This window comes from Notolabrus celidotus, unplaced genomic scaffold (genome assembly GCF_009762535.1).
Source record: "Notolabrus celidotus isolate fNotCel1 unplaced genomic scaffold, fNotCel1.pri scaffold_423_arrow_ctg1, whole genome shotgun sequence".
In the NCBI taxonomy this organism is placed as follows: Eukaryota; Metazoa; Chordata; class Actinopteri; order Labriformes; family Labridae; genus Notolabrus; species Notolabrus celidotus.
In genome coordinates, this window is record NW_023260236.1 from 1 (window position 1) to 26,160 (window position 26,160).

Below are 26,160 nucleotides of genomic sequence, written 5' to 3' on the forward strand. Positions count from 1 at the left end.
GTTGTTACAAGTTAGTTCAGGCGAGCTCGCTCTTACGGATTATTATTTCACGAAAGCTAAGGAGCTAATGTCCAAGTGAAGTAAAGTAAATCAAGCTAGCTACTTAGCTTTTTTTTTTTAAAAAGGGAAGATGATAGAAGAAAGCGGTCAACATTTCATAAAGTAAGGGGTTAATCTACAGTAGCATATCCAGATTAGGGCTGAGACGATTCATCGAATAACTAAATTCTTCAAGGCAACCAAATTCAACTTATTTGAGTATTATTTAATAGAATACTCACTCACTAAAATAATCAATGACTGCAGTTCTAATCCAGATTGACCGCAAGAAACAGCACCATCTTTTCACATGTGACGGAGGTTTTAAATGTGATCACAATCTGTCTTTTTTAATAACCTGGATCTTGCTAGTTCTTCTTGAAGGCGTCATGCATTTGCATTTCCAACGTCTTTAAAGGCTGGACAAAAGGGCCGTGGGATGTGGATCCAGTTTCCTGTAATTTGGAAAAAAGATCTGGACCTCCATATTGGATTTAAAAAGTGTCGTTGCACGTTTGGCAATGTGTCGCACGGTGATGGCGCTGATTTTAGAAAGGTAAAAAGCAGGCATACAGTAAGTGCATTAAGCAGAGTGTTTCTGGAACAACCTGCTTCTTCTTCTTTTTAAGATTTAGAAATCAGTTCATTATGAAGACTTTTTAGTCGTCAGTTCTCGGGGTATCAGGGTAGAAAACATGCTACAACAGGTCAAAAACAAAAGGCTTCTTTTTGCACTTGAATTAATTGAATTGAAGGTGAATAAATCCCCGCAACCCCCAAAACCCTCCCTCCCCTTCCCCTGTATTCTAACTTGCATCGTCTAATAACCCCAACTCCATCCCGCCCCACCCTCACCTCCACCTAGATACCCCGTGACTCCCCCGTCTCCCTCGCCCACTCCCAAACCCGTTCTAAATTCCTAACCTCTTTGGTGACTCTCTGGTGTCAGTGGAACAGGGCTCCTACACATTCCTGCTGCAACATTAAGACTTCTTTCCCCTTTAAAAAATAAGGTCTGGATATTTAAAGGCTTTCTGTAAAGATCTGTGGTTGTTGGCGGTGTGACTGTAGTTTATGATTAGTGTCACGGCAACAACACAGGAAAGCGACAGTCGGTCGGACGCTGACTTCCCGAGGTGGATTTACCGAAAGGTACGAAAGGTTTTACAAACATCTCCTGGATTTTTGTGCAATTTAAAAACATCTTTAAAATCTTTGTAGTTTTTAAAACTCTAGAAGCCTTTAAGTCTTGTGTAGGAACCCTGACTGAAGGTGAAGCTAATAACAATGGAAACTGATAAGCGCTGTTCCCACCAGAACTAAAGATCAACAAGGCTGTTAGGACCAAATAAGTGTCGGTTCAAGGAATGGGCTCACTACACTCCCCCTCTCCCCGTATATCTCCGTTTCTTTCATATTCTAGGTGGAGGAAGCTCCGTGGCTGGGCATGTTGGCCATGCTGCCAACCATGCCAGCAGCGCCAGCCATACCTGAGGGTCCCCCCAGAGCCGGAGGACTGTGCTTGGTAGGTGAGGTCATGTCGGGCCCACGCCCCTGGCCTTGGCCCTGAGCCTGTGGGGCGTGGTGGGCGTGCTGCAGGGCGTGGCGCTCCAGCAAGGTGCGGTGGGTGAAGGCCCGGTGGCACACGTTGCACTGGAAGGTGCGCTCGGCACGGTGGGTGCGCATGTGCACGTTGAGCGAGCTTTTCTGGGTGAAGCGCTTGCCGCACATGGAGCACTGGAAAGCCCTGACTCCAGTGTGCACCACCATGTGTTTGAGGAGGTAGTCACGCAGGGAGAAGGAGCGCCAGCAGATGGAGCACTGATGAGGTTTTTGACCTGAAGAAGGAAGAGTGCACAGACACACAGACTCAGAGACGGAGCTGTGGAGCCTGAATCATGCTGATGGTTAAATAACCAATAACCGGATATAACCATAGACCTTTCTGGAATCCCTGAGCTCCCTTAGTTCTGCTCTATGATGACAGTTTACATCTTGAAAAGGATTCTCCTTCTTCTACCTTGGAAGTTTGTTTCATCCTGCACCTCTCCTTTGGAATCATCTACCAGTCAGGGTCCGGGAGGCAGACACCCTCTCTACTTTTAAGAGTAGGCTTCAAACTTTCCTTTTTGATAAAGCTTATAGTTAGAGCTGGATCAGGCTTGGACCAGGTCTTAGTTATGCTGCTAGTAGGCTTAGACATGACACACTGGGATCCTGTCTTTCCCTCTCTCTCCTCTCTCTGCCTGTCTCTCACTTTAACTCTTCCTGTCCCATTAAAGTTACTAACCATAGACCTTTCTGGAGTCCCTGAGCTCCCTTGTCTCGTAGGTTCCTCTGGATCTCTGCTGTAGATTCCTTTTTTGGGGTCTGTTATTCATCCTTTCTTTCTTTCTTCTTTTCCTTTCTTTCTTTCTTTCTTTCTTTCTTCTTTCTTTCTTTCTTCTTTCTTTCTTTCTTTCCTTCTTTTTTTCTTCTTTCTTTCTTTCTTTCTTTCTTTCTTTCTTTTTTCTTTTTTTCTTTCTTTCTTTCTTCTTTCTTTCATTCTTCTTTCTTTCTTCTTTCATTCTTCTTTCATTCTTTCTTCTTTCTTCTTCTTTCATTTCTTTCTCTTTCTTCATTCCTTCTTTCTTCTTTCATTCTTCTTTCTTCTTTTTTCTTTCATTCTTTCTTTCATTCCTTCTTTTCTTTCTTTCCTCTTTCTTTCTCTTTTTCTTTCTTTCCTTCTTTCTTTCATTCCTTCTTTCATCTTCTTTTTCTTCTTCCTTCTTTCTTTCTTTTCATTCCTTCTTTCTTTCATTCTTCTTTCTTTCTTTCTTTTCTTTCTTCTTCTTTCTTTCTTTCTTTCTGTCTGTCTTCTTTTTTCACTTCTCTCTTTCTTCTCCATTTCTTCTCCATTTCTTCTCCTCTTTTCTTTCTTCTGGTCTCCCTCTCTTCTCTCTTTTCTTAGACCTTTCTGGAGTCCCTGAGCTCCCCTTGTCTCGTAGGTTCCCTCTGGATCTCTGCTGCTGTGGACGTGGTCCAGACTCCAGCTGCTAAACTACTACTATCCGTCCCCACATATCAATCTCTCTCTCTCTCTTCATCTCCCTCTATCCCTCTATCCAACACGGTCTCAGCAGATGTGTGTCTATACATGAGTCTGGTCCTGCTGGAGGGTTTCTGCCTGTTAAAGGAAGTTTGTCCTTGCCACTGTAACTTGCTAAAAGCTGCAAAGTGCTCTGCTCATATCTAAAAATTGACAATTGACAATTGCCATCCACCTTGTTGCTCTTTTATGCATTCTCCTTTTTTGCTCTAGTTTTGGTCTCCACCACCTCCTTGGAGAATATCCATCTTTAAGCTGCTAGATGTTTTACTGTCTTTCCCTGCAGGTCTTCAGCTGTGTCCATCAGCTGTTTGGTGTTTGTTTACATGTTTGCAGTGGTTTGTCAGAGCTTGTTTGGTGGAAGGAAACTACAAAAAATATAAAGATCTCGTGTAGATAACACACAAGAAGCTAAAATTGTCAGAGCTGCTGAGTTTGTGACACTCTTTTGGTTTTGATCCATTCAGTAAAATATAATTTGGAGCCCTCGTGAATCAAAATGTGGAAATAATAATTATTGAGTCTATAAAACGTGTGGGTTATGAAGGCTGCGTGTCTCACCGGAGTGGATGAACATGTGCTTGCTGTAGTTCTTCCTGGAACGTAAAGATTTGCCACAGTGCGTGCAGTCAAACGAGGTCTCAGATCCCTGGGAGGAAGGGGAGGGGCCAGCAGAGAGGGAGGAGCGGGAGGAGCCGGGGTCATCGGTGCGGGGGCGGAGCCTGCTGACTGGGTTCCGTCCCCGCATGCTGTCAATCCCACCATGGGTCCGCCCACATAGTAGGGAGCTGGCTGTGATTGGCTCACTGGATACTGGAAAAGAAGCTGAGGACGGAGAGAGTACATTTGGAGAATATCACTTATATTTGTGTTCACATCTTTGGTTTAAAACTTACTTAATAAGGCTTATTTTGATATGAAATAACTGGAACATCAAAACACAAGTTAAAATCCATTTATCCTTAAAATCATAAATCACCCTGTCTTTGCAGTGTTTCACTTTTATTCTAAATGAGGCTGTAGATTCTTTTACATTTAATTCACCAAACAGTCATGCGTCTGCTCCACAACAACCTCAAGCGTGTTTTCATTTTCACAGACGTCACACCTGTCAATCAAACTGTTGTGGGCGGGGATTTTGACTATATATATATATGAAACAGGCCGTCACTCGAATCTGAACACAGTGTTGCCCTTTGTTTCATTGTTCTGAGTATGTCTTTAATTGTGTTGCTGCACTGCGTCAAATTGAGCTTTCTGTGAATTCAATCTTCATCAGTAAACACTGGATTTAACAAAGTGTTTCAGAAAGTATTCAGCTTTGGAGCCAATTTTCTATTTTCATGTCTGTACCATCCGCAAATAAGGCAGAACAGTTTGTAGTATATAAATTATTTTAATTAAAAAAAAAATCCAGTTTTTATTTTCGAACTTTGGAACTAAATGGATTTGTTTATTCATTCAAATAACTCAATTTTTTATTTTTTATTATTCTAATTATTTTCGATTAATTTATTATTTTAAATGTATTTTAATAATATGATTTTAAAGATATTGTATATTATATTATTTAATTTAAATATAAATCACTTTGTTATTAATTTAATTAAAAATGTTATTTAAATTGTCTGTATCTTATATTTTAATGATTTTTAGGTAAAAAAAAAAAATTAATAAATTTCTGTCTATTTCTTTTAATTAATTTTAAAATTTGTAATGCATTTTTTATCTTTTAAAATGCATTATTTATAGTTTTTCATTTTATAAACAAGAACATTATTCCCCTGAATCCACCCCAAAAAAACTAAAATAATTAACACAAAAATAAAACAATAATAATATTAAAAGTAAATTCAGTACACAATAATAGCTAATAAAAAAATAAAAAAAACATTTTTTATTTTTAATACATTTTTTATGTAATTCATTTCTGTAATTTTTAACAATTTGATTATTGATCTTAATGTAATTTTATCATTTTATTAGTAACATTTAAATTTTAAAAATCCTAATTTAAAAAAAAATGTTTTATTGTTTTAATTAAATTTTTTCAGCTACTGATTACAGATTTCATGCAGACTCAATGATCTAGTGTGAATTAAAACATGGTTTTGGTTCAGTGTCTTCCTTTGTAGGAACAACCTGCCAATCTAAGGCTGAATGGACAACCCTCTAAACCTCTAAATTCCAATATATACTGGAGCCCGTTTTTCGTTGTGTGCATCTCCGTTCTATAAAAACTGGTGAGAAGACTGTTTGGAATCAATAAGCCTCAAAGTGTTAGCATGAGCTACATGCAGTAATAGAAATCTGAACAAGATGTACTCTAAAAGCAAGAAGCCTGCAACCACACATGACATAGATTCTCTTCTTAGCGTCCGCGTCGGCCCATGCACGAAAAAAAAAGACAGAAAAACTGAAATATTTAGTATTTCATAATGTAGTGTGTGGAAAGGACGTGAATTATTACAATAGTCTGCAGCGAGGGTTTAGCCGGGCTGAGCGGAGGGCTGGAGCGTGTGCTCGTGTCAAAGAGTGTGTTGTTTTCCAACTCTAACACATTCTGTAATTGTAGCTCTGCTTTCTTTCAGCCTCTACAACCGGTGTGGACAAACATTGGGTTCTGATTGAGACGGCGTGAGACGGGCGTGAGGCGGCGTGAGAGGGCGAGCACACTGACTGGTTGTGATGGACTGCGTGGTTGGAGGGGGAGTCAGAGGCTTGTTGACCCTTCCTCTGGGGTTGAAAGCCATTGCCTGAGGAGGCTCACTCTGGGGCCAGAAACTCTCTGAAAACACCCCCTGCGCATCATAGAAGTCCTGGAAGAGATACACAAACACACTTCGATCCAGATCCTCACACACCTCTGAGAGTGGTACATGTTCACCTCCACTAATGCGTGCACATGTAAAGAAACAAGTCTCTTCATGCACAGCTATGTATAGACCACATTCATTATAATTGCATCACATGGAAGAAGTAACCAGCAGCCAATGTGGGCTTATCACAGATGCTTCAATAACTACCCTTTACATTCTGATATAAGGTGCAACATGAAGGCAAAACCCAGCTTATATAACTCACTAGAACGTGTAGCATAATGGTAACCGGGTCACAAAAACCCCTCGTCTATCAGGCTGTAAAATTAAATCTATACGGATCAATCTTTTGTTTTTAAGCCATGAATTCCAATATATGAGAGAGAGCAGGCGTCACAATGATCAATTCACATAATGCAGGGCGAATCAGAGAAGTGAGTGGTTCCATGATGCTCCCAAATGGACTCTTCTATACAGAGCCATGCTGTTGTAATCTGTGCAGAATGTGGTCTTGCTGAAATCTGTAAGGTCTTCCTGATGACCTCATTGTCTGGACTGGCAGCATATGTGCTCCTAAACCTGTATATATTGTTCAGCATTAATGGAAGCCTTCACAGATGTGGAAGCTACCCATGCCATGGACTCTTATGATCCCCATACCATCAGGGGACGCTGGCTTTGAACGTGTGAGTGATAACAAGCCGGGTGGTCCCCTCTCCTCTTAGAGCGGAGGACACAGCTGCAGGATTTCACAGACCACACAGTTTTCCACTTCCCTCAGTCCATCTCAAACGGGCTCAGGTCCAGAGAAGTCTCTGTGGTTTGGATCAGGTTTATATATGGTTTCCTCTTTACATGGTTCAGTTTTAACCTGCATTGTGGGTGCAGTGACCTTCCACTACAGAGTCCTGTCTGTTTTAATTGCAGGTGACTTCCACTACAGAGGTCATGTCGTGTTAATGCCAGTGACTTCCACTACAAGAGTCATGTCTGTTGTTAATGCAGTGACTTCCAATGCAGAGTCATGTCTGTTTTTAATGCAGTGACTTCCATTACAGAGTCATGTCTGTTTCTTAATGCAGTGACTTCCACTACAGAGTCATGTCTGTTTTAATGCAGTGACTTCCACTACAGAGTCATGTCTGTTTTTAATGCAGTGACTTCCACTACAGAGTCATGTCTGGTGTTTAATGCAGTGACTTCCACTACAGAGTCATGTCTGGTTTAATGCAGTGACTTCCACTACAGAGTTCATGTCTGTTTTTAATGCAGTGACTTCCACTACAGAGTCAGTCTGTTTTTAATGCAGGACTTCCACTACAGAGTCATGTCTGTGTTGAATGCAGTGACTTCCACTACAGAGTCCTGTCTGTTTTAATGCAGGACTTCCACTACAGAGTCATGTCTGTTTTTTAATGCAGTGACTTCCACTACAGAGTCATGTTGTTTTTAATGCAGTGACTTCACTACAGAGTCATGTCTGTTTTTAAGTGCAGTGACTCCACTACAGAGTCATGTCTGTGTTTAATGCAGGACTTCCACTACCGAGTCATGTCTGTTTTAATGCGTGACTTCCACTACAGTTCATGTCTGTTTTTAAGCAGTGACTTCCACTACAGAGTCATGTCTGTTTTTAAGCATGACTTCCACTTACCGAGTCATGTCTGTTTTTAATGCAGTGACTTACACTACAGAGTCATGTCTGTTCTTAAAGCAGTGACTTCCACTACAGAGTCATGTCTGTGTTTAATGCAGTGACTTCCACTACAGAGTCATGTCTGTTCTTAATGCAGTGACTCCACTACAGAGTCATGTCTGCTTTAATGCAGTTGACTTCCACTACAGAGTCATGTCGTTTTTAATGCAGTGACTTCCCCATACAGAGTCATGCTGTTTTTAATGCAGTGACTTCCACTACAGAGTCATGTCTGTTTATAATGCCCCAGTGACTTCCCTACAGAGTCATGTATGTTTTTAATGCAGTGACTTCCACTACAGAGTCATGTTCGTTTTTAATGCAGTGACTTCCACCACAGAGGTATGTCTGTTTTTTGATGCAGGGACTTCCACTACAGAGTCATGTCTGCTTTTAATGCAGTGACTTCCACTGCAGAGTCATGTCTGTGTTTAATGCAGTGACTTCCACTCAGAGTCATGTCTGTTTTTTTTTAGAATTACATCCTTTTTACTTATTTTGTCGTCCATTGTACTTCCTGTTTTTTGACGTGTGTTGCTGGCATCAAATTTAAAATGAGCACATATTTTTACAGTTTCAACATGTGATATGTGTCTTTGCCCTTTTTAAATTAAATAAAGATTTAAATGATTTGTAAACCATCAAATTCTGTTTTCATCAACCTCTATACTTCCGTTTAGGTACTTTGACTTGAGCAGACGCTGAAATTGTCCAAATTGTGATTGTTGAAGCAGCGTTTTAAAAGCCGGGTTTCCTCCCTCAAACCCAACAATGCCTATACATGCAAGAGCACACGAGGTGGAAAGATCTCCTTGCACGTGGCGGTCCTACCAGTTGAGCTACATTGCTGTCAAAACAGCGGCAGGTAGTATGGCTGGGCGTATGGCTGGGAAGATAATGTGAGCAGAAATACTGGCATGGGTGGAGCTCGCCTCACGTAAGAATGACTACACTGAATATTAACAAGCTCAGAGGTACAGCTCATGGATATCTTGCTTTATGTCACTGTTTCTGCAGATAAATGTGCAAATGTTGATTAAATATGTGCAGAAAAGTCCCATTTCCACGTCATGTGACCTGGATAGATCTTGTAGATATCTGATTACAGACCTCTGCATGAATACCTGAACATGAACAAAGAATTCCGTCTTATGAGGGGCCTTCTTTATCTAATTTGCAACATGAGATAGCTTCCCCTCTCTCTTCTGCCTCATTCAGCAACACAGATCAAACACTGCACTTGTAAACCCGTGCATGAGGATGCCAGAGCTTTTAAACACTCGCAATCAAAACTCTGGCACGTCTTCAAGGAACTGCTGCAACTCTCTCACGTGAAAGACGCAGACAGACACAGAGAGAGAGAGAGGAGGCGTCTGCAGGCTGCTTTGTCAGGAGCGTTGCTAATTAGGCTAACATTACTTATGCTGAAGAAGGGACTCAGAATCAGAATCAGAATCAGCGGGGAAACTTATTAGAAGTGCTTTAAGCCGCCGTCTGGCACGCGACAGTCTTCCCCTGATGACTGAGGCTGCTGCGAAGCTCAGAGACATTTTTCACTTCAGAATGACAGCCTGAGAAAGAAGAGGAGGCGGGTTTTTGGAGGATAACTTCCTAAAAATGAAGTCAAACTGTTAAAATGTCTATTACACTGACAGTAATCACTTTATGACAGCTCATCTCTCCCATTAGGTCATAACCATTCATTAAAATAAAGTTCATAAAGTGAAGTTTTGCTTGAAAAGACGCCACAATTTAAGACAGGAAGTGATCAGTAGAGGTGCATGGTGCGACTCCAAAGACCTGATCTCAAGCAGTGGGTCTGTACCTCACAGATATCAAAGCTACAGCAGACCGAGATCAACTACTGAACCGATAGCGAGCAGGATGTGAAAGCTGAGGGTGCTAGAAGAAGCTACACAGCTGCACAGATAACACACATTATTGACTTTGATGAATGTAAAGGGAATCGTGAGCAGAACACGTGTACCTTCCAATACCATAATACTCATTGTTTCCTTTTTTACTGTGAAATCTTGACCTATTTCCAGATTCTATGGTCAATTTGTAGCCGATACTCCAGATTTGTACAAAATCTGGACTATATTCCAGATTTTACTGTAAAATCAGGGACCTTATTCCAGATTTTACTGTAAATCATGGACCTGTATTCCAGATTTTACTGAAAATCATGGACCTTATTCCAGATTTTACTGTAAATCAGGACCTGTATTCCGATTTTACATGAAAATCAGGGATCCTGTATTCCAGATTTACTGAAAATCAGGACCTGTATTCCAGATTTGACCATAAATCAGGACCTGTATTCCAGATTTTACTGTAAATCTGGACCTCCATTCCAGATTTGACCATATATCCGGACCTGTATTCCAGATTTGACTGTAAATCAGGACCTGTATTTCCAGATTTGACTGTAAATCAGGACCTGTATTCCAGATTTTACTGAAATCAGGACCTGTATATCAGATTTTACTGAAAATTGGACCTGTATTCCAGATTTTTAGCGTAATCTGGACCTGTATTCCAGATTTGACCATAAATCTGGACCTGTATTCCAGATTTGACCATAAATCTGGACCTGTATTCCAGATTTGACCGTAAATCTGGACCTGTATTCCAGATTTGACCATAAATCTGGACCTGTATTCCAGATTTGACCGTAAATCTGGACCTGTATTCCAGATTTGACCGTAAATCTGGACCTGTATTCCAGATTTGAACCATAAATCTGGACCTGTATTCCAGATTTGACCATAAATCTGGACCTGTATTCCAGATTTGACCATAAATCTGGACCTGTATTCCAGATTTGACCATAAATCTGGACCTGTATTCCAGATTTGACCATAAATCTGGACCTGTATATCAGATTTTACTGAAAATCTGGACCTGTATTCCAGATTTGACCATAAATCCGGACCTGTATTCCAGATTTGACCATAAATCTGGACCTGTATTCCAGATTTTACTGAAAATCTGGACCTGTATTCCAGATTTGACCATAAATCCGGACCTGTATTCCAGATTTGACCATAAATCTGGACCTGTATTCCAGATTTGACCATAAATCTGGACCTGTATTCCAGATTTGACCATAAATCCGGACCTGTATTCCAGATTTGACCATAAATCCGGACCTGTATTCCAGATTTGACCATAAATCTGGACCTATATTCAAGATTTAACCAAAAATCTGGACTTTTTTTTCTATATTTCACAGTAAATCTCAACCTACTTCCAAATTATACGGTTAATCTAGACCTATAGTCCTGATTTCATGGTAAATCTGGACCAATGTTTCAGATTTTACTGAAGATATCAACCTATGTGATACATTTTACCATTAATCTGGACCTATATTCCAGATTTAACGGTAAATCTGGACCTATATTCTACATTTTACCATAAATCTGGACCTTTATTGCTGATTTGACTGTAAATCTGAACTAATATTCCAGTAAATCTGGATCTATCTTCCAAATTTGATGGTAAATAAAGGTTTTTGACTATGGTGGAAAATAGCTTAATCTACATAATACATACAAAAGAGTTTAAGATAAACACTAACAGTGTCTGTTTAAATGCTCACTAAGTTTACATTAAAGAGACTTTTCTAATAAATCAGTCTCTTAAAAGTCTAATAAGAAGAGGATTAAACAATAAAGTATGAAGGTTAAAATGTTGGACAACACAGTGACAGTGAAAAAACATTCTTTCATTGCTCTGTGATGTTAGGAAAAAAGTCCTCTGTGATTATCCAGTACGCTCCACAACGTGTCATGTGAACTGAGGAGCAAAACAGAAACACTCCTCAAAAACAGAGGATCTGATTATTCTGAGCAGTGACGGCTAAATTGATGATCACATGCTTTGCTCTGCAAAAAAACAAACAACTCCATAACCTCCTCAATCGAGCAGATTAATCCGTTTCCGAACTGACTTTCTCCTTCTCTGCAGCACTTTCAGAGAAATACTGACAGGCAGAGCTGAATCCTTTTGACTGTGTGGCAGATGTTCCTTGTGTAGTCTGCAGGGTACAGCAGGCTGCGGCATAAATCCGCTCCACCATGTTCTTCCCTCTTACTTCAGGACTTGTGACAGAAACGCTGAGACTGAATTTAAGATAAAAGCGCATTTTGTTAAGTTTTACATCTCCAGCTAATCGAGATATTCCTTACGACCCGTTGAAATACGTGGGATGTTTCATGCTTCGTCTACAAGCAGGGCGAGATGAATTATTAAACGTCCAATGAAAATGAGCCTTACATCTCTGCTATGGTTCAGAACATCGCTTGATTTCTGCACCGGCCTCTAAAGCTGCTGCAACCCCCTGAGTTCAAAACCCACCTGTCCAAAGCCTGCCATGGATTCCTGGGAGCCCTCCTGAACTCCGGCTCTTCTCCCGTCCTCCAAAGCGTAGACGGTCCCATCTGGGTCCTGAACCCCTTCATCTTTCACCACGACTCCCTCTCCGCCGAGCACCTGCAAAGAAAGGAAAAAGGTCCGGTTCAGTTTCACAGCTTCTCAGGAGCTACGAGGCAGCAGCCGGTCTAAAATAAACCCCAGCACTGAGCGGCTGCAGGAGCTAATAAGTTTAATGACCTACAGCAAACATGCAGAAGTCCATAGAACATCAACAAGGCAATTACTGCAGAAGTTAACACGATAGCTTCTCCCCAATTGTGCAAAGTGCAGAAACATCTCAGCGATATACGCCAATGCAGTGCGAGAAGAGGGAAAAGCAGCAAAAGGAAAGAAAAGAAAAACCGTTGCAGCTCTGCATGCCTGAAAGCTGTAACCATGGCAACCCTTCCCCTCATCCCTCTACCTGGAGTCGGAGCGGCTGCCTCTGCTTGCGGCTGTGGCTCGCCCCCCTGTCTCTGTCTCCGTCTCTTCCCCGCTCCCTCCCGTCCAGGTCCTCCTCCTCGCTGTAGCGGTCCATCCCCACCAGGTCGTCCGAGAGGTCGGACGTGTTGCCGCGGAGGCTGTCCCTGCCGATGCTGTCCACGCTGCCCACCCCGGAGCTGCAGCCCGCCGAGAGGTTCCCTGTGCTACTAGTGCTGGCTCCGTTGGCCGTCTGCGCCAACAGGTCTCGGAGCTTGTACCTGACGTCCTGAGTGCAGCTGGGGCTCTGCTTCATGAGGATTGTGCCGGTCCCGGGGCCCAGTCCGTCGCCTCCGCACATGGAGCCGGGTCCCATGTTTCCCAGCTCCATCAGGCTCACGGTGTTGGCCTGCTCCATCGGGCCGTCGCTGACGTTGACGCTCGCGGCCCCCATCCCGCCGCCCATGTTGCTCGCCGCGCATTCAGCCATGAAGTTAGAGAAGTTTGCATATCCACCCGCGGCGCTCACAGAGCAGCTCCCACTGCCGCCTCGCTCCGCCCCCTTCCCCCCGCCACGCTCTTCCTGTTTTGGGAGGACTCCTCCGAGCATCGCTCCGCTCGCCGCCGCGGCCGCCGCTGCAGCCGCAGCACCCGCCGCCGCCTTCCTCTGAGAGATGATCTGGGTGCACTCGTCGATGACCGTCTTGATCTGCAGGATGCTGGCGGCGGTGAGGATGCAGAGGGCCTGAGACTGCAGCACCACCAGAGAGCCGCTGTACATGAAATCCACGAGCTGCTTCACGGTTTCAGCCGGCACCAGGGGCGGCACGGAGATCTCAGAGTGACCCAGCAGCAGCTTATCCTGAAAGAAGGGGCTGCCGGCTGCCAAGACGCAGGCGTGGGCGCGGAGCGAAGAATCATGTATCCGCACGGTCACATCACAGAAGAGGCCCTCGCGCCGCTGCGTGCGCAGAGCTTCCAGCACCGACTGGCTGGAGTTGTGCAGGTGGATGTAGTGCACGGTCTCTGTGCCAGGCGGCATGGGCGGAGGCGGCGAGTCGCTGGGGATGGGGTGGGAGTGGGGGTGGGGGAGGGGAGGTAGGTGTCTGGGGTTTTGCGTCAGCTTGAGGGATAAGGAGGACAGGGAGGGAAACGGGTACAGAGCATGGGCCACGGTGGGTCCGCGTCTCTTCAAACAGTCATGAGTCTGACGGAAGCGTTCTAACGGCGGCGCTGCTGAGGTTCGAGTGTGTGAGGAGCTCCTTTGTTGTCCTGAGAGGGAGGGACGTTCACCGCTTCACAGCTTCACCGTCTCTGCTGAAAACCTGCAGAAACACATCAGAAGAACGACACCACAATCATCGTGTGTGTTAAACTCTGACACGCTGAAGAACATCTTCAAATCAAGCGGCAACCTCCGGTCTCAAAATATGAGTCCATTGCAGAAGTTCTAAAAACTGCAGTTCATTGAGGATCCGCTTGAGGCTGGCTCCGGAAGTTCCGGAAACCACATACACACCAATTCAAAGAGGACGATCTTTACAGCAGAAATAAACATGTTTACAGCCTGGTTCATAAGACGAGTGTAGTCTGGAGAGCTCATTTCTCTAAGGTATTGAGATTGCGAGTCGTCCAATGAGAGGCACAGCTGACTTGATTGACAGGCGGGAACAGGCGGGTTGGCTAGGAGGCTCAAAGCCCGCCTCTTTACACCACAATCACTCGACAGAGCCAATGATTGGCCTCAAAACAGCGCTTCAGAAACAGATGGGTGACGTCACGGATACTACGTCCATATTTCATACAGTCTATGGCTGTTTTAAAAACTGCCTGCTATACTAGCAGTACGTACTGCTTTGGCCAGAGTTCAGTGTAGTAAGTAGTATGTGAAAAATAGCAAAATCTGCAGTATCCCAAAACTCCCCGGATGTCTACTGATTTGGGAAAATTTCACAGCATGCATCGGACCAGTCTGCCTCGCGTACTGTTTCCCACAATGCACAGCACTAATGTTACGCTTCTTCTTATTCTTCTTCTTCTTTGAGGTGGCAAAAGAAGAAGAAGGTGCTGTAGAAAATCATACAATTCCATATAAACTACCTCTTAAAATTACAAGTCATGCAAAAGAAGCAGTTTTGCGATCAGCTTGGTTGTTGTTTACTTCCGAAACTGGAAAATCCAGTGACGTCTAGCCCAGCGTACTGCAGACCAGATCCAACAGAACAGATATACTACAGACTAAATTCAAACACAGTATGTAGTAAGCCTACTAGGGATGGGTACCGGATTCGGTACCGAGCAAATTCCGTCGGTACTACCGAGTACCAATTCACATAAAATCAAACGGCACCATGTTTCGGTATTTCCCAAGCGGCAAACTCCGGTCTCAAACGATGAAGCCAATGCGGAAGTGATATAAACTGCAATACATCGAGAATCCGCTTGAGGCTGGCTGCAGAAACACCGGAAACCACATAGATATGAATGGGAAAAAGACGATCTTTGCAGCATTAATAAACATGTTTACAGCCTGGTTCAAAAAACGGCTTGGCCCTACAAAGCTAATCTCTCTAATGGCATACACTGTACGGGGGGTGAATTTTTTTCTAACGTGACGGTTAAGAAGATATTAAGATTATGAGTTTTGCCCAAATAAGGACATGACTGACGTGAATCCCGGTCGGGAACACACAGCCATTGGCTAAGAGGCTCACACTACGTCACACTCTGCCTAGTTGAGTTCCGCATTACCAATATGGCTGCTGCCGTCGATTGGCTTCAAAACAGCTCTCAGGAACAGATGGGTGACGTCACGGATACTACGTCCATATTTTTTACAGTCTATGGTATTTCCCCCAGAAATCATCTCGCGACCCCCATTGGGGTCGGGACCCCAGGGTTGAGAATGGCTGATCTAACTTGGGGAATAAATACCATGCCTGGGCATTTGTCTGACAGAACTGACTTGGCATTGCACTGCACCCTCCTGCCTGTATACTGTTATGTTATTTCTCCTTGATCAAGTTCTACATAAACTATTTCAACGTAAGCCGTCCGAGTCTCCTGAGTCTTCTGTATCCAGTTTGTTGCAAAATTCCATCCCACATATTAAATTGGTAGGTAGTATGGAGGTTTCTAAAACAGCCTCAGTCTATGCTTCATATCCAGCTTCTCAATGCAAAGTGAGTCGTGATGTGTGTGTGTGTGTTTTTTGTTGTTGTTGCATAGAGTCTGTGAAGTGAACACCTATAGGATGTCAGGTACTCATGAGGCTCAGATGGACTCAATGATGAGAATGTGTCTCATTCTCACTTTTGAGCTCACGTGCACGAATCGACTAACCGGTTAATCGATTAATCGACTGACATCATCACAGAGAGATGAACTCCTTTGTTGCAATCACACACACACACACACACTGACACAGACACAGCTGCGTCTGAAGGTGACACCTGAGACACTGACACGCACCTGATTGATCGTCAGACACGCGCGTGCATCATTTAAGAACACCTGTTTTGGGCGAGTGACAGCACGTGCCGTCCTCGGGTCAGTGTGTGTGTTGAACACAGTGTGTGTCAGAGATGAAAGGTGTGTTTATCAGGTGAACAGCGACAGGTTAGTGTTCCCTTCACGGTGTAAACACCTTCATAATGTTGAATATAAAGACAGTTCCGGTTAATATCACCGACCCGCCGTTAGCTCGGGTTAACGGGGGCAGGCTAAAGCTAGCTGCCGTTAGCTGTTGACATTAGCCGCTGAGCTCGCGCACGGAAATCTGCAGGAAAAGCTCACCTGTACGTGTGCGAACGAGACTATCCACACCGAGTGGGCTGTGAAGCATCGAGTGGAAACAGGCGACGTGTCTGCCGTGACACAATAGCAGCTGTGGGCTCGCTCCCACGCTCCAGCACGAAGCTAACTAAGCTAGCTCACATTCCCCCAGACACAAGTATAAAGTTAGCATGCGAGCTAACAGGCTGACACCCTGTTTTCGTGGTTCTGTACAGAACGTTCAGACCCGAGACATCCACGCTGCGTGTGGGTAATGTCATGTCTGTGGGAACATACCTGCAGGGAGCGGTGAGTCTTCAGCTTCTGATGGATGCAGCAGCAGCAGCAGCAGCAGGAAGCTCTCTCAGTGATATCAGACCCAACCCGGTGAGAGCTGGAAACAAATACACATTCAGACAAACACACACAGCTCACTGCAGGGCCGGGTCTACAGGGGGGGGGGCAGGGTCTACAAGGGGGGGACATTCACTTTAGACCACCTCTCACTGTGCATTCAGGATTTTTATCACCTGTGTCCTCTTTTTTACAGCAGAGGAGCGAGTGCATGTGAGAAATACAAGATCCTGCAGAGCTGCCTTATCTCATTTGGTACACATTTAAACACGTACCGAACACTGACATCCTCTCTCTATTATGCATTTAGAGCCAACTAACATGTATTTTGGATGTCACATCTTTAAAGGCCCTGTGAGGAGTTTTGAACTGGCTGAGAAACAGACTGAAAATGATGCCGATGCCTCTTTTATAACCTTCAATAGCAAACAAGTCCATCAGCAGCAACACTGACACCTTCTCTGTTGTCATTTTGAGTGCCTGAAACCGCCGTGAGGGGGTAGGTTTCAGACCAGATGATGGACATCTTGCTTCAGAAACAGCCTTTATTTTAATGTTTTCATGGAAAATAATCACATTGCCTGATAAAGTTGACTGTTAAAGGTGACATATCATGCTTTTTTCGTCAACATATATTGGTCTAAGAGGTCCCCAAAACATGTCTTTAAAGTTTATGCTCAAAAAAACACTTTGAAATCAGATTTTGGTCTGCCTGTAAACCCCTCTTCTTCAGTCCTCCTCAGAACACTCTGTTTTCTCTCTGACCACGCCCCCTCAGGAAGTGGGTGTGGCCTCGGCTGTCCAGCACGTTGATCTAATGTTTACATGTTGGCTGAATATACACGGCTGCTCACAGATCACGTTACTTCAACCCTCTGAATCTGATCCTGACGGAGAGGCGCCTGTAGCAGGACCTTTCTGAAGGATTGGTCACAGATTTAGTGTTTCTTGTTGTTTTATTTATCAGTATGTCGACGTGTGTCTTGGTACACAGCTACCAACATGTAGCTATGTGGCTATGCTAACTAGCGCTAGCACTTATCCATGATAAATAAAAATCCTCCACTAGATCTTCAAATCTGCAGACGTGGGGAGTCAAACCGACCTTTGTGTTTATTAAGACAGCCTACAACTAGCATGCCTCCCTCCTAAGCTCCTTGTTAGCACACATGTGTGCAGGGAATGAAAAACGGAGGAGGGGTTGAGTTGTATTTTATACAGTCTATGGGCTGAACAAGCTCCGAGCTCTGACTCCGTGACAGACCAGATATTGTTGTTACGTAACAAAAACATGGAAGTCTGAAACGGCTGGTTTCACACACATTTACAGAAAGGTGGAGAAATCAGAACAGGGGCAGAATGGATTTTTTTAATTCTCGGGGGGTTTGTAGACAGGGACACATATTTCAGGTAAAGAACCATTAAAAAGTCCATTTTGCATGATATGTCACCTTTAAAAGACAACAGGATGAGGCTTTTGTTGAAAACACTACTTTTGCATGTATAGGATGAGAGATAAGAGGTATAACTTTGTCCACAAGGGGGCGCCATAATCGATGCAAAACAAAAGTTCCTCACAGCAGCTTTAACTGTGTCTCTTGAATGATAAATGAACATAGTATCTGTGACGTCACCCATCTGTTCCTGAAGCCGATCGTCAGCAGGAGCCTTATCGGAAATGCCGATCCCAACCATAGGCTTGGCTAAATGTTTGTTGTCTTTAAATAGTGTATCACTGTGCTCTGAGGTTCACAATGTTACAATGTCATTTAGCAGACGCTTTTATCTAATTTTTGACTAATTTATAAATGTCTTCTTGGCTCGATCCCAATGTATTTATGTGTTTATCTACAAAGATCAAAAAGCCACTATGCCTTGCGCTCCTGCGACACTTTACAAATGCGTGTTCTCCATGTTCGGATAGAGTTCGGTAAGAGAGCGTTCAGTTTTGCTGCTCCTACTGCTTGGAATAAACTCCAGAAGGACTTGAATCTGTCAGAACTTATCTCACTGGACACCTTTGGGTCCATCTTAAAGGTGACATATCATGCAAAATTGACTTTTTAATGGTTCTTTACCTGAAATATGTGTCCCTGTCTACAAACCCCCCCCGAGAATTAAAAAAATCCATTCTGCCCCTGTTCTGATTTCTCCACCTTTCTGTAAATGTGTGCTGAAACCAGCCGTTTCAGACTTCAGTGTTTTTGTTACGTAACAACAATATCCGGTCTGTCACGGAGTCAGAGCTCGGAGCTTGTTCAGCCCATAGACTGTATAAAATACAACTGAATCCCTCCTCCGTTTTTCATTACCTGCACAAATGTGTGCTAACAAGAAGCTTAGGAGGGAGGCATGCTAGTTGTAGGCTGTCTTAATAAACACAAAGGTCGGTTTGACTCCCCACGTCTGCAGATTTGAAGATCTAGTGGATGATTTTTATTTATCATGGATAAGTGCTAGCGCTAGTTAGCATAGCCACATAGCTACATATTCGTAGCTGTAGCTGTGTACCAAGACACACGTCGACATACTGATAAATAAAACAACAAGAAACACTAAATCTGTGACCAATCCTTCAGAAAGGTCCTGCTGCAGGCGCCTCTCCGTCAGGATTAGATTCTGGATCAGATTCAGAGGGTTGAAGTAACGCGGGTCTGTGAGCAGCCGTGTATATTCAGCCAACATGTAAACATTAGATCAACGTGCTGGACAGCCGAGGCACATCCACTTCCTGAGGGGGCGTGGTCAGAGAGAAAACAGAGTGTTCTGAGGAGGACTGAAGAAGAGGGCTTTTCAGGCAGACCAAAATCTGATTTCAAAGTGTTTTTTTGAGCATAAACTTTAAAGACATGTTTTGGGGACCTCTTAGACCAATATATGTTGATGAAAAAAGCGTGATATGTCACCTTTAAAAGAAAGACAGACCTCAGAACAGTGCCTGTGTTTTTAAATGCTGTTTTGTAATCACAAATTGCACTTTACTTGAAAATAAGTTGCACTTTTAAATGATTGATTGCCTCTACATACTGTCTGTATATATGCTCCGTGTTGTTGAGCTGTGCTGTTTATTTTGACGTGTGCTGCTGACCTCTTGGCCAGGTCGCCCTTGTAAATGAGGTCTTGATCTCAATGGGACTCATCTGGTTAAATAAAAGTTCAATATAAAATAAAATAGACTGTATGAATAATGCACGGAGGATCCGTGATGTCACACATCTGTTTCTGAAGCGCTGTTTTCAGGCCAATCGGCGGCGGCGGCGGCCATATTGCTGTTGTCAAGCGATTGTGACGTAAAGAGGCGGAGTTTGAGCATCCTCGCCAACAGCTACGGTGTTCCCGCCTGTCAATCAAGTCAGCTGTGCCTCTCATTGGAAGACTCGTTATCTCCATATCTTTGAAATTGCCGCGTCAGAAAAAAATTCACCCCCCACACAGTGTGTGCCGATCCAGAAATGAGCTATCCAGACTACACTCATTTTTTGTAACAGGCTGTAAACATGTTTATTTCTGCTGTAAAGATCGTCTTTTTTTAATGGGTGTGTATGTGGTTTCTGGTGTTTATTGATGTAGCACTTTGCTAGACAAAGTTGCAAAGTGCTACACAAAAAACAAGAAATACAAAAAAGAATAAGGCAATGCCAATGGCACCTGTCCACATTAAAGTGTTTCAATGAAACGAAACAAGCTGCCGTATGATGAAGTCCATGTTGTTGAATGTTTCAAACCCCCTGTTACAATTGCATTACTTAGTCATGCATGCTACCTGCTACTGTGGCTGGTAAATTAAGCTAATTGGATGCACTGATTGTGAAAATCAGGGCAGATAACAAAGCTGATAGAACTGACACACTGGGATCCTGTCTTTCCCTCTCTCTCCCTCTCTCTGCCTGTCTCTCACTTTAACTCTTCCTGTCCCATTAAAGTTACTAACCATAGACCTTTCTGGAGTCCCTGAGCTCCCTTGTCTCGTAGATTCCTCTGGATCTCTGTTGTAGATTTCTTTCTTTCTTTCTTTTATTCCTGTCCTTTCCTTCCTTCCTTCCTTCCTTCCTTTCTGTTATGTCTTTCTTTCATTCCTTCTTTCTTTCTCTCTTTTTCTTTCCATGTTTCTTCATCCTTTATGTCTCCTTTTCTTATCCCCTCCTTTCCTTCTGTCATTCCTTCACCATTTATTCTCCTCTTTTCTTTCTTCTGGTCTCCCCCTCTTCTCTCTTTTCTTAGACCTTTCTGGAGTCCCTGAGCTCCCTTGTCTCGTGGGTTCCCCTGGATCTCTGCTGCTGTGGACGTGCCAGACTCCAGCTGCTACAACTACTACTATTCGTCTCCCCACTATCATCTCTCTCTCTCTTCACCTCCCTCTATCCCTCTCTCCAACACGGTCTCAGCAGATGTGTGTCTAACATGAGTCTGGTCCTGCTGGAGGTTTCTGCCTGTTAAAGGAAGTTTGTCCTTGCCACTGTAACTTGCTAAATGCTGCAAAGTGCTCTGCTCATGGTGGATTAAGATGAGATCAGACTGAGTCCTGTCTGTAAGATGGGACTGGATCTGATCCGGTCTTGATGTTGGGTCTTTGTTAATATGGGAACATAGAGTACGGTCTAGACCTGGTCTGTCTGGAAAGGATCTTCAGATAACATTTGTTTGGATTTGGCGCTACATGGATTGATTGAGATTGATTGATTTTGCCAGCACGGAACTAGGATAAATAGTCTTCCCTGGCAGTTTTGGCCAACTGTAAAGGAGTATTTTCATGAGCAGCATCAGAAAGTAAATTGTCCGTCAGTCGATCTTTAAACCGGTGAGACATAGACGTCTATATTTCACGATGACACTCACCTTTAGGTCACTCACTCTTAAGCTCTGCCCTCATTAGCTCGTTAACACTGGCTAATGCTTGCTGCAGCTTAGTTCTCCGGCCTCACTCCATCCCTCTGCTTTACTAACACACACACATGAGCTTCCTGCTCTCAGCCCACTTTTCTACAGATGTTTTTCTGCACAGTTCTGCACGGACTGACATTTTATTGTGGTATTTGGGTGACTGTGTCAAAGGAACAGCTGAGCTGACACATGCAGGTAAAGAGGCGGGGCAGGAGAAGCCACCGTGTGAGAGGTGCAAGCTGGAGTGTGTGGAGAAGAGATGTGTAGGGAAGGAATGATTAACAATAATAATAATAATAATAATAATACATTTTATTTATAAAAGCGCTTTAAAAGGTTCTCCAAGCGCTTTACAGGAAAATACAATTATACAATAGGAAAGCAAAAGGAAAACAGTGCAAAAAAGCAAAGAAAAGCAAGGCAGCAAAATAAAACAAAACAAGAAAAAAATCAATCAATTCTAGTTTAAAAGCCTTTGTTAATAGGTGTGTTTTGAGTCCGGATTTGAATTTGGTGAGTGAGGGAGAGAATCTGAGGTGTTGGGGGAGAGAGTTCCAGAGGGTGGGGGCAGCGACAGAGAAGGCCCTGTCCCCCCAGGTTCGGTGCTTGGGTTTGGTGAGAGGGGTGGGGAGGGATTATATGGCTGCAGAAGGTCGGTGAGGTAGGAGGGAGCTAGGTTATGGAGGGCTTTATAGGTGATGAGGAGGATCTTGTACTGTATTCTGAAGGGGATGGGAAGCCAATGGAGGTTCTGGAGGACTAGGGTGATGTGGTCTCTGGAGCGGGTATGAGTGAGGAGGCGTGCAGCTGAGTTTTGTATGTATTGTAGTTTGTTGAGGAGGGTGTTGGGTTGTACCGTAGAGGATGCTATTGCAGTAATCGAGTCTTGAGGTGATGAAGGCGTGGATGAGAGTTTCAGCTGCTGTGAAGGAAAGGGAGGGGCGGAGACGGGCGATGTTTTTGAGGTGGAAGAAAGCCGTTTTTGAAATATTGTTAATGTGTTGTTGAAAGTTAAGTGACTGATCAAAGATGATACCAAGGTTACGGATGTGGGTGGATGCTGAAACAGTGGATTTATCAATAGTGAGTGAGAAGTCTGGGCAGGTGGAAGTGAGGGATTTTGGGCCTATGATGAGAATTTCGGATTTATTACAATTGAGTTTGAGAAAGTTTATAATAATAATTTAGGGAGTAGAGGTCACGTGTTGTAGGCTTTTTTTTGAAGAGGAAGGTTTTTTAGTTTTAAAAAGAGGGTCAGAGTTGTGGTTGTTTGGAGGGAAAAACCTCCAGAGAGTTGGGGCATCAATGGCAAAGGCTCTGTCTCCCAAGGTACAGTGCTTGGTCTTGGTGATCGCCATCCAGGAGATTAGCATCTGAGGATCTGAGTGGGTGAGATGGTGTTAGGGTTAGTGGTGTCTGTGGAAGTCGGTCAGGTATGAGGGGGGCAAGGTTCGTACACACAAGCACCTGTGGCGCACCTGCTTCGTGCCACAGGTGACACCTGTGTCCATAAAGTCTGGACACACTGCTGCTGACAGATGCATGCAGGGATGAGTTTTTCCCAGCTGAACTATCATCAGCTGTGAGTACATGCAGTACTCCTCTCAGGTTAATATGCATGTGCTCACACCCTTCTAAAAGTAGGGCAAATACCTGCACATGAGCTCACGTAACACGCAGCAGAGACACCCAACACAAACATATACAAATGCATGCAAAACACATCTGGGAACACCCACACACACACACACACACACACACACACACACACGAAACATAGCATGAGAAACTAAAGATTATGAGTTGTGTATAGCCATTCGAAGCCATTTTGATTTAAACACCAATGCAGAATTCATAAAGAGGACAGTAAGGAAGAAGTAACCCTCAGAGTGGACGTCACAGCGGCAGCACCGGAACCCACCACGTTAGTTGTTGTCGCCATGTGTTAAGATCATTTTGTGCTAGGTCGTGTAGGGAGTTAAGCTTATTTAACCTCATTAACGCCTGGTTTGTTAGTTATGGCCTTGGTTCACCCTGAAGTTCATTCCAATCAAGTCCTTCATTTTTGGCTGACAAGGGTGTGTTGTAGCTGTTTCCCAAGCGGCTTCGGCATGGCCTTAACTTCACCTCTTTGGTGGTTTCAATAAAAGCAGGAAGTCAGTCGGAGTCAGTGTTTCCAACATGGCGACCTCCATCTTTTGGAGGTTTCTGCAGAAACCAATCGGTGATGTCCACGAGCGTTTAGCATTCTTCAACTGTTCTTAAGAAATCAGTCGATGTGGAGAACAAGATACTTGGAATGCAATTAACTGTAACGCCATTCTCGTACCCATTCAATGTCATCTACTGGCGATTAAAATAAAGAAGGGCTTATCCACCCCTTATTTTAATGCACCTCACTAGATACTGATATAGGTAAAGACATGGGGTGGGGGGTTGTGGGTTGGGTGGACCGGTTTTATACTGGGGGTGGGGGGGGGGGGGGGGGGGGGGGGGGGGCAGATTGTGGTGCAGTAGTGCACTGCGGCTCCCCCCCCCCCCCCCCCCCCCCCCCCCCCCCCCCCCCCCCTATTTAATGCACCTCACTAGATGTGATATAGGTAAAGATATAGGGTCCGGGGGCGGGTTTACTACAGCTCTCCCCCCTCTCTCCCGCCTCCCTTCCTGCCCCCCCTATTTTAATCCACCTCACTAGCAAACATACATACAACAAAAAAACAAACAAAACAAAATTCAAATCATATCACACAAACACAGTTCAGGTTTGGCGGGGCCTTAGTGTTTGGCTCGGCCCTACTCGTTGGGGGCCCATCGGGGCTGGGTGGGTGGCTGGTGTCCCTGTCACCCTCCGCCCCCCTGCTGCCCCCTCCCCTGTGGGGGCCTGGTCCGCGGCTGCCCTCGGGGCCGGGTTTCCCGGGGTTCCCTCGCGGTCCTCTTGGGGGGGTGGGGTGGTGCGCAGCTGGGGCGGTGTTACTACGGCAGCCATTGGGGTGTCCCTCCATGCCCCCGCGGCCTGGTCCATCAGTCGCAGGGCGTGGGTGGGGGGCGTGGCTGGGGGAGTGGTCGGGCCGTCTGGGGGGGTCCGGGGGGATTGGCCCTTCCGCCTCCGCCCTCCCCCCGCTCCGGCGCGCCGGTTGGTGGGCTCTGGTCCTGGTCCTGCCCGTCTGAAACCAAAAGGTGATGTGTTCTCCTTTTGGACAATAAAATACATGGAACCGAATCCATTGAGATGCCATTCTCGTTCCCATTCGCTTTCATCCACTGCAATTTCAGGTAAAGAAGGGCTTGGCAAGAAGTCCTTTACGACTTACCGTTGACTACACTAGACGTCTAAGCCAGTTTGGTATTGCATTAACCATTTGGTTCAAAGATTGGTGTAAATGTTGAGCTGAGAAATACAAACATGAGAAGGAAATTCCTCTCTCTCTCTTTCTTTACATTTTCCTTTATATAACGTGTCTGGTCCATGATGATTCACTGTCTGGCCTCAATTTTTGGCTGACAAGGGTGTGTTGTAGCTGTTTCCCAAACGGCGTCCCCATGGCCTAAACTGCACCTCTTTGCTGGTTTCAATAAAAGCAGAAAGTAATTTGGAATCTGCGTTTCCAATATGGCGACCTCCATCTTCTGGGCTTTGTAACGCTTCTACAGAAACCAATGGGTCGGCATCTTTGCAGGCTTAACTGTTCTTGGAAGAACAGTTTAGTGGCGAGCAAAAGAGGAGAAACACAGTTAATTGTGACGCCATCCTGAAATCCATTTGCTGTCATTCACTTGCGATGTTGCGTAAATGGAGAACTAGATATGTGCAAGTAATTGAAGCTTAAACTCCACTCTTGGACATGGTTTGTCAACACCAACTCTCTTTGTGTTTCTGAAGTTGCTAGTCGGACTGTAAACAAAGGCAATGCATAAAAAAGAAGGTCTTGGCGAGAAGTCCTTTACCACTTACCGTTGACTACACTGGATGTCTGGAAAGTTGCTTCCAGAGGCTATATTGCGTTGTCAAACACCTCTTTGGTAGTTTCAATAAAAGCAGAAAGTTATTCGGAGTCTGCGTTTCCAATATGGCGACCTCCATCTTCTGGGCTTTGTAACGCCTGTATAGAAACCAATGGGTCGGCATCTTGGCAGGCTTAACTGTCTTGGAAGAACAGTCCATGTGGCGAGCAAAACAGGAGAAACGCAGGTCATCATGATGCCATCCTTATACTCATTAGCTGTTATCCTATGGCAATTTCACTCAAATTGAGTGATAGAGATGTGCGAGCACTTTTAGCCTAAACTCTGCTCTTTGACATTGTTTGTCTGTAAACAAAGGCAATGCATGAAAAAGAAGGTCTTGGTGAGAAGTCCTTTACCGCTTATGGTGACTACACCAGACGTCTGGAAAGCTGCTTCCAGAAGCTTTATCTTTGTCATACAGTAACCTTTGGGTTCAAGCATTGGTGTCAATGCTGAGCTGATAAAGAGACAAACATGAAAAGGTAATTGCTCCCTTGCTTCTCCTATCCATATGCTGTCATTCAATGGCGAGAAAGTCTTGGCGTAAGTCCTTTACCACACACCGTTGACTAAACCAGACGTCTGGCAAGTCGGCCGTTGCTTTCCAGAGGGACCGGTTCATGACAATCCTGTTCGTCAGTATCGCTGTTCCACAATCCTGT

The 26,160-nt window shown here is 44.3% G+C and overlaps 1 protein-coding gene across 1 annotated transcript; it reads right to left on the reverse strand.

Moving 5' to 3' along the window:
- Positions 1-956: 956 nt before the first annotated feature.
- zbtb45 (zinc finger and BTB domain containing 45) lies at positions 957-16,533 on the reverse strand. The gene is given in 7 exon segments (XM_034679271.1): positions 957-1,877; positions 3,689-3,802; positions 3,805-4,005; positions 5,808-5,946; positions 12,008-12,142; positions 12,489-13,809; positions 16,280-16,533. Coding segments are annotated over 6 exon segments (2,046 nt in total). The 5' UTR covers positions 13,527-13,809; positions 16,280-16,533; the 3' UTR covers positions 957-1,458.
- Between the last annotated feature and the right edge of the window lie 9,627 nt (positions 16,534-26,160).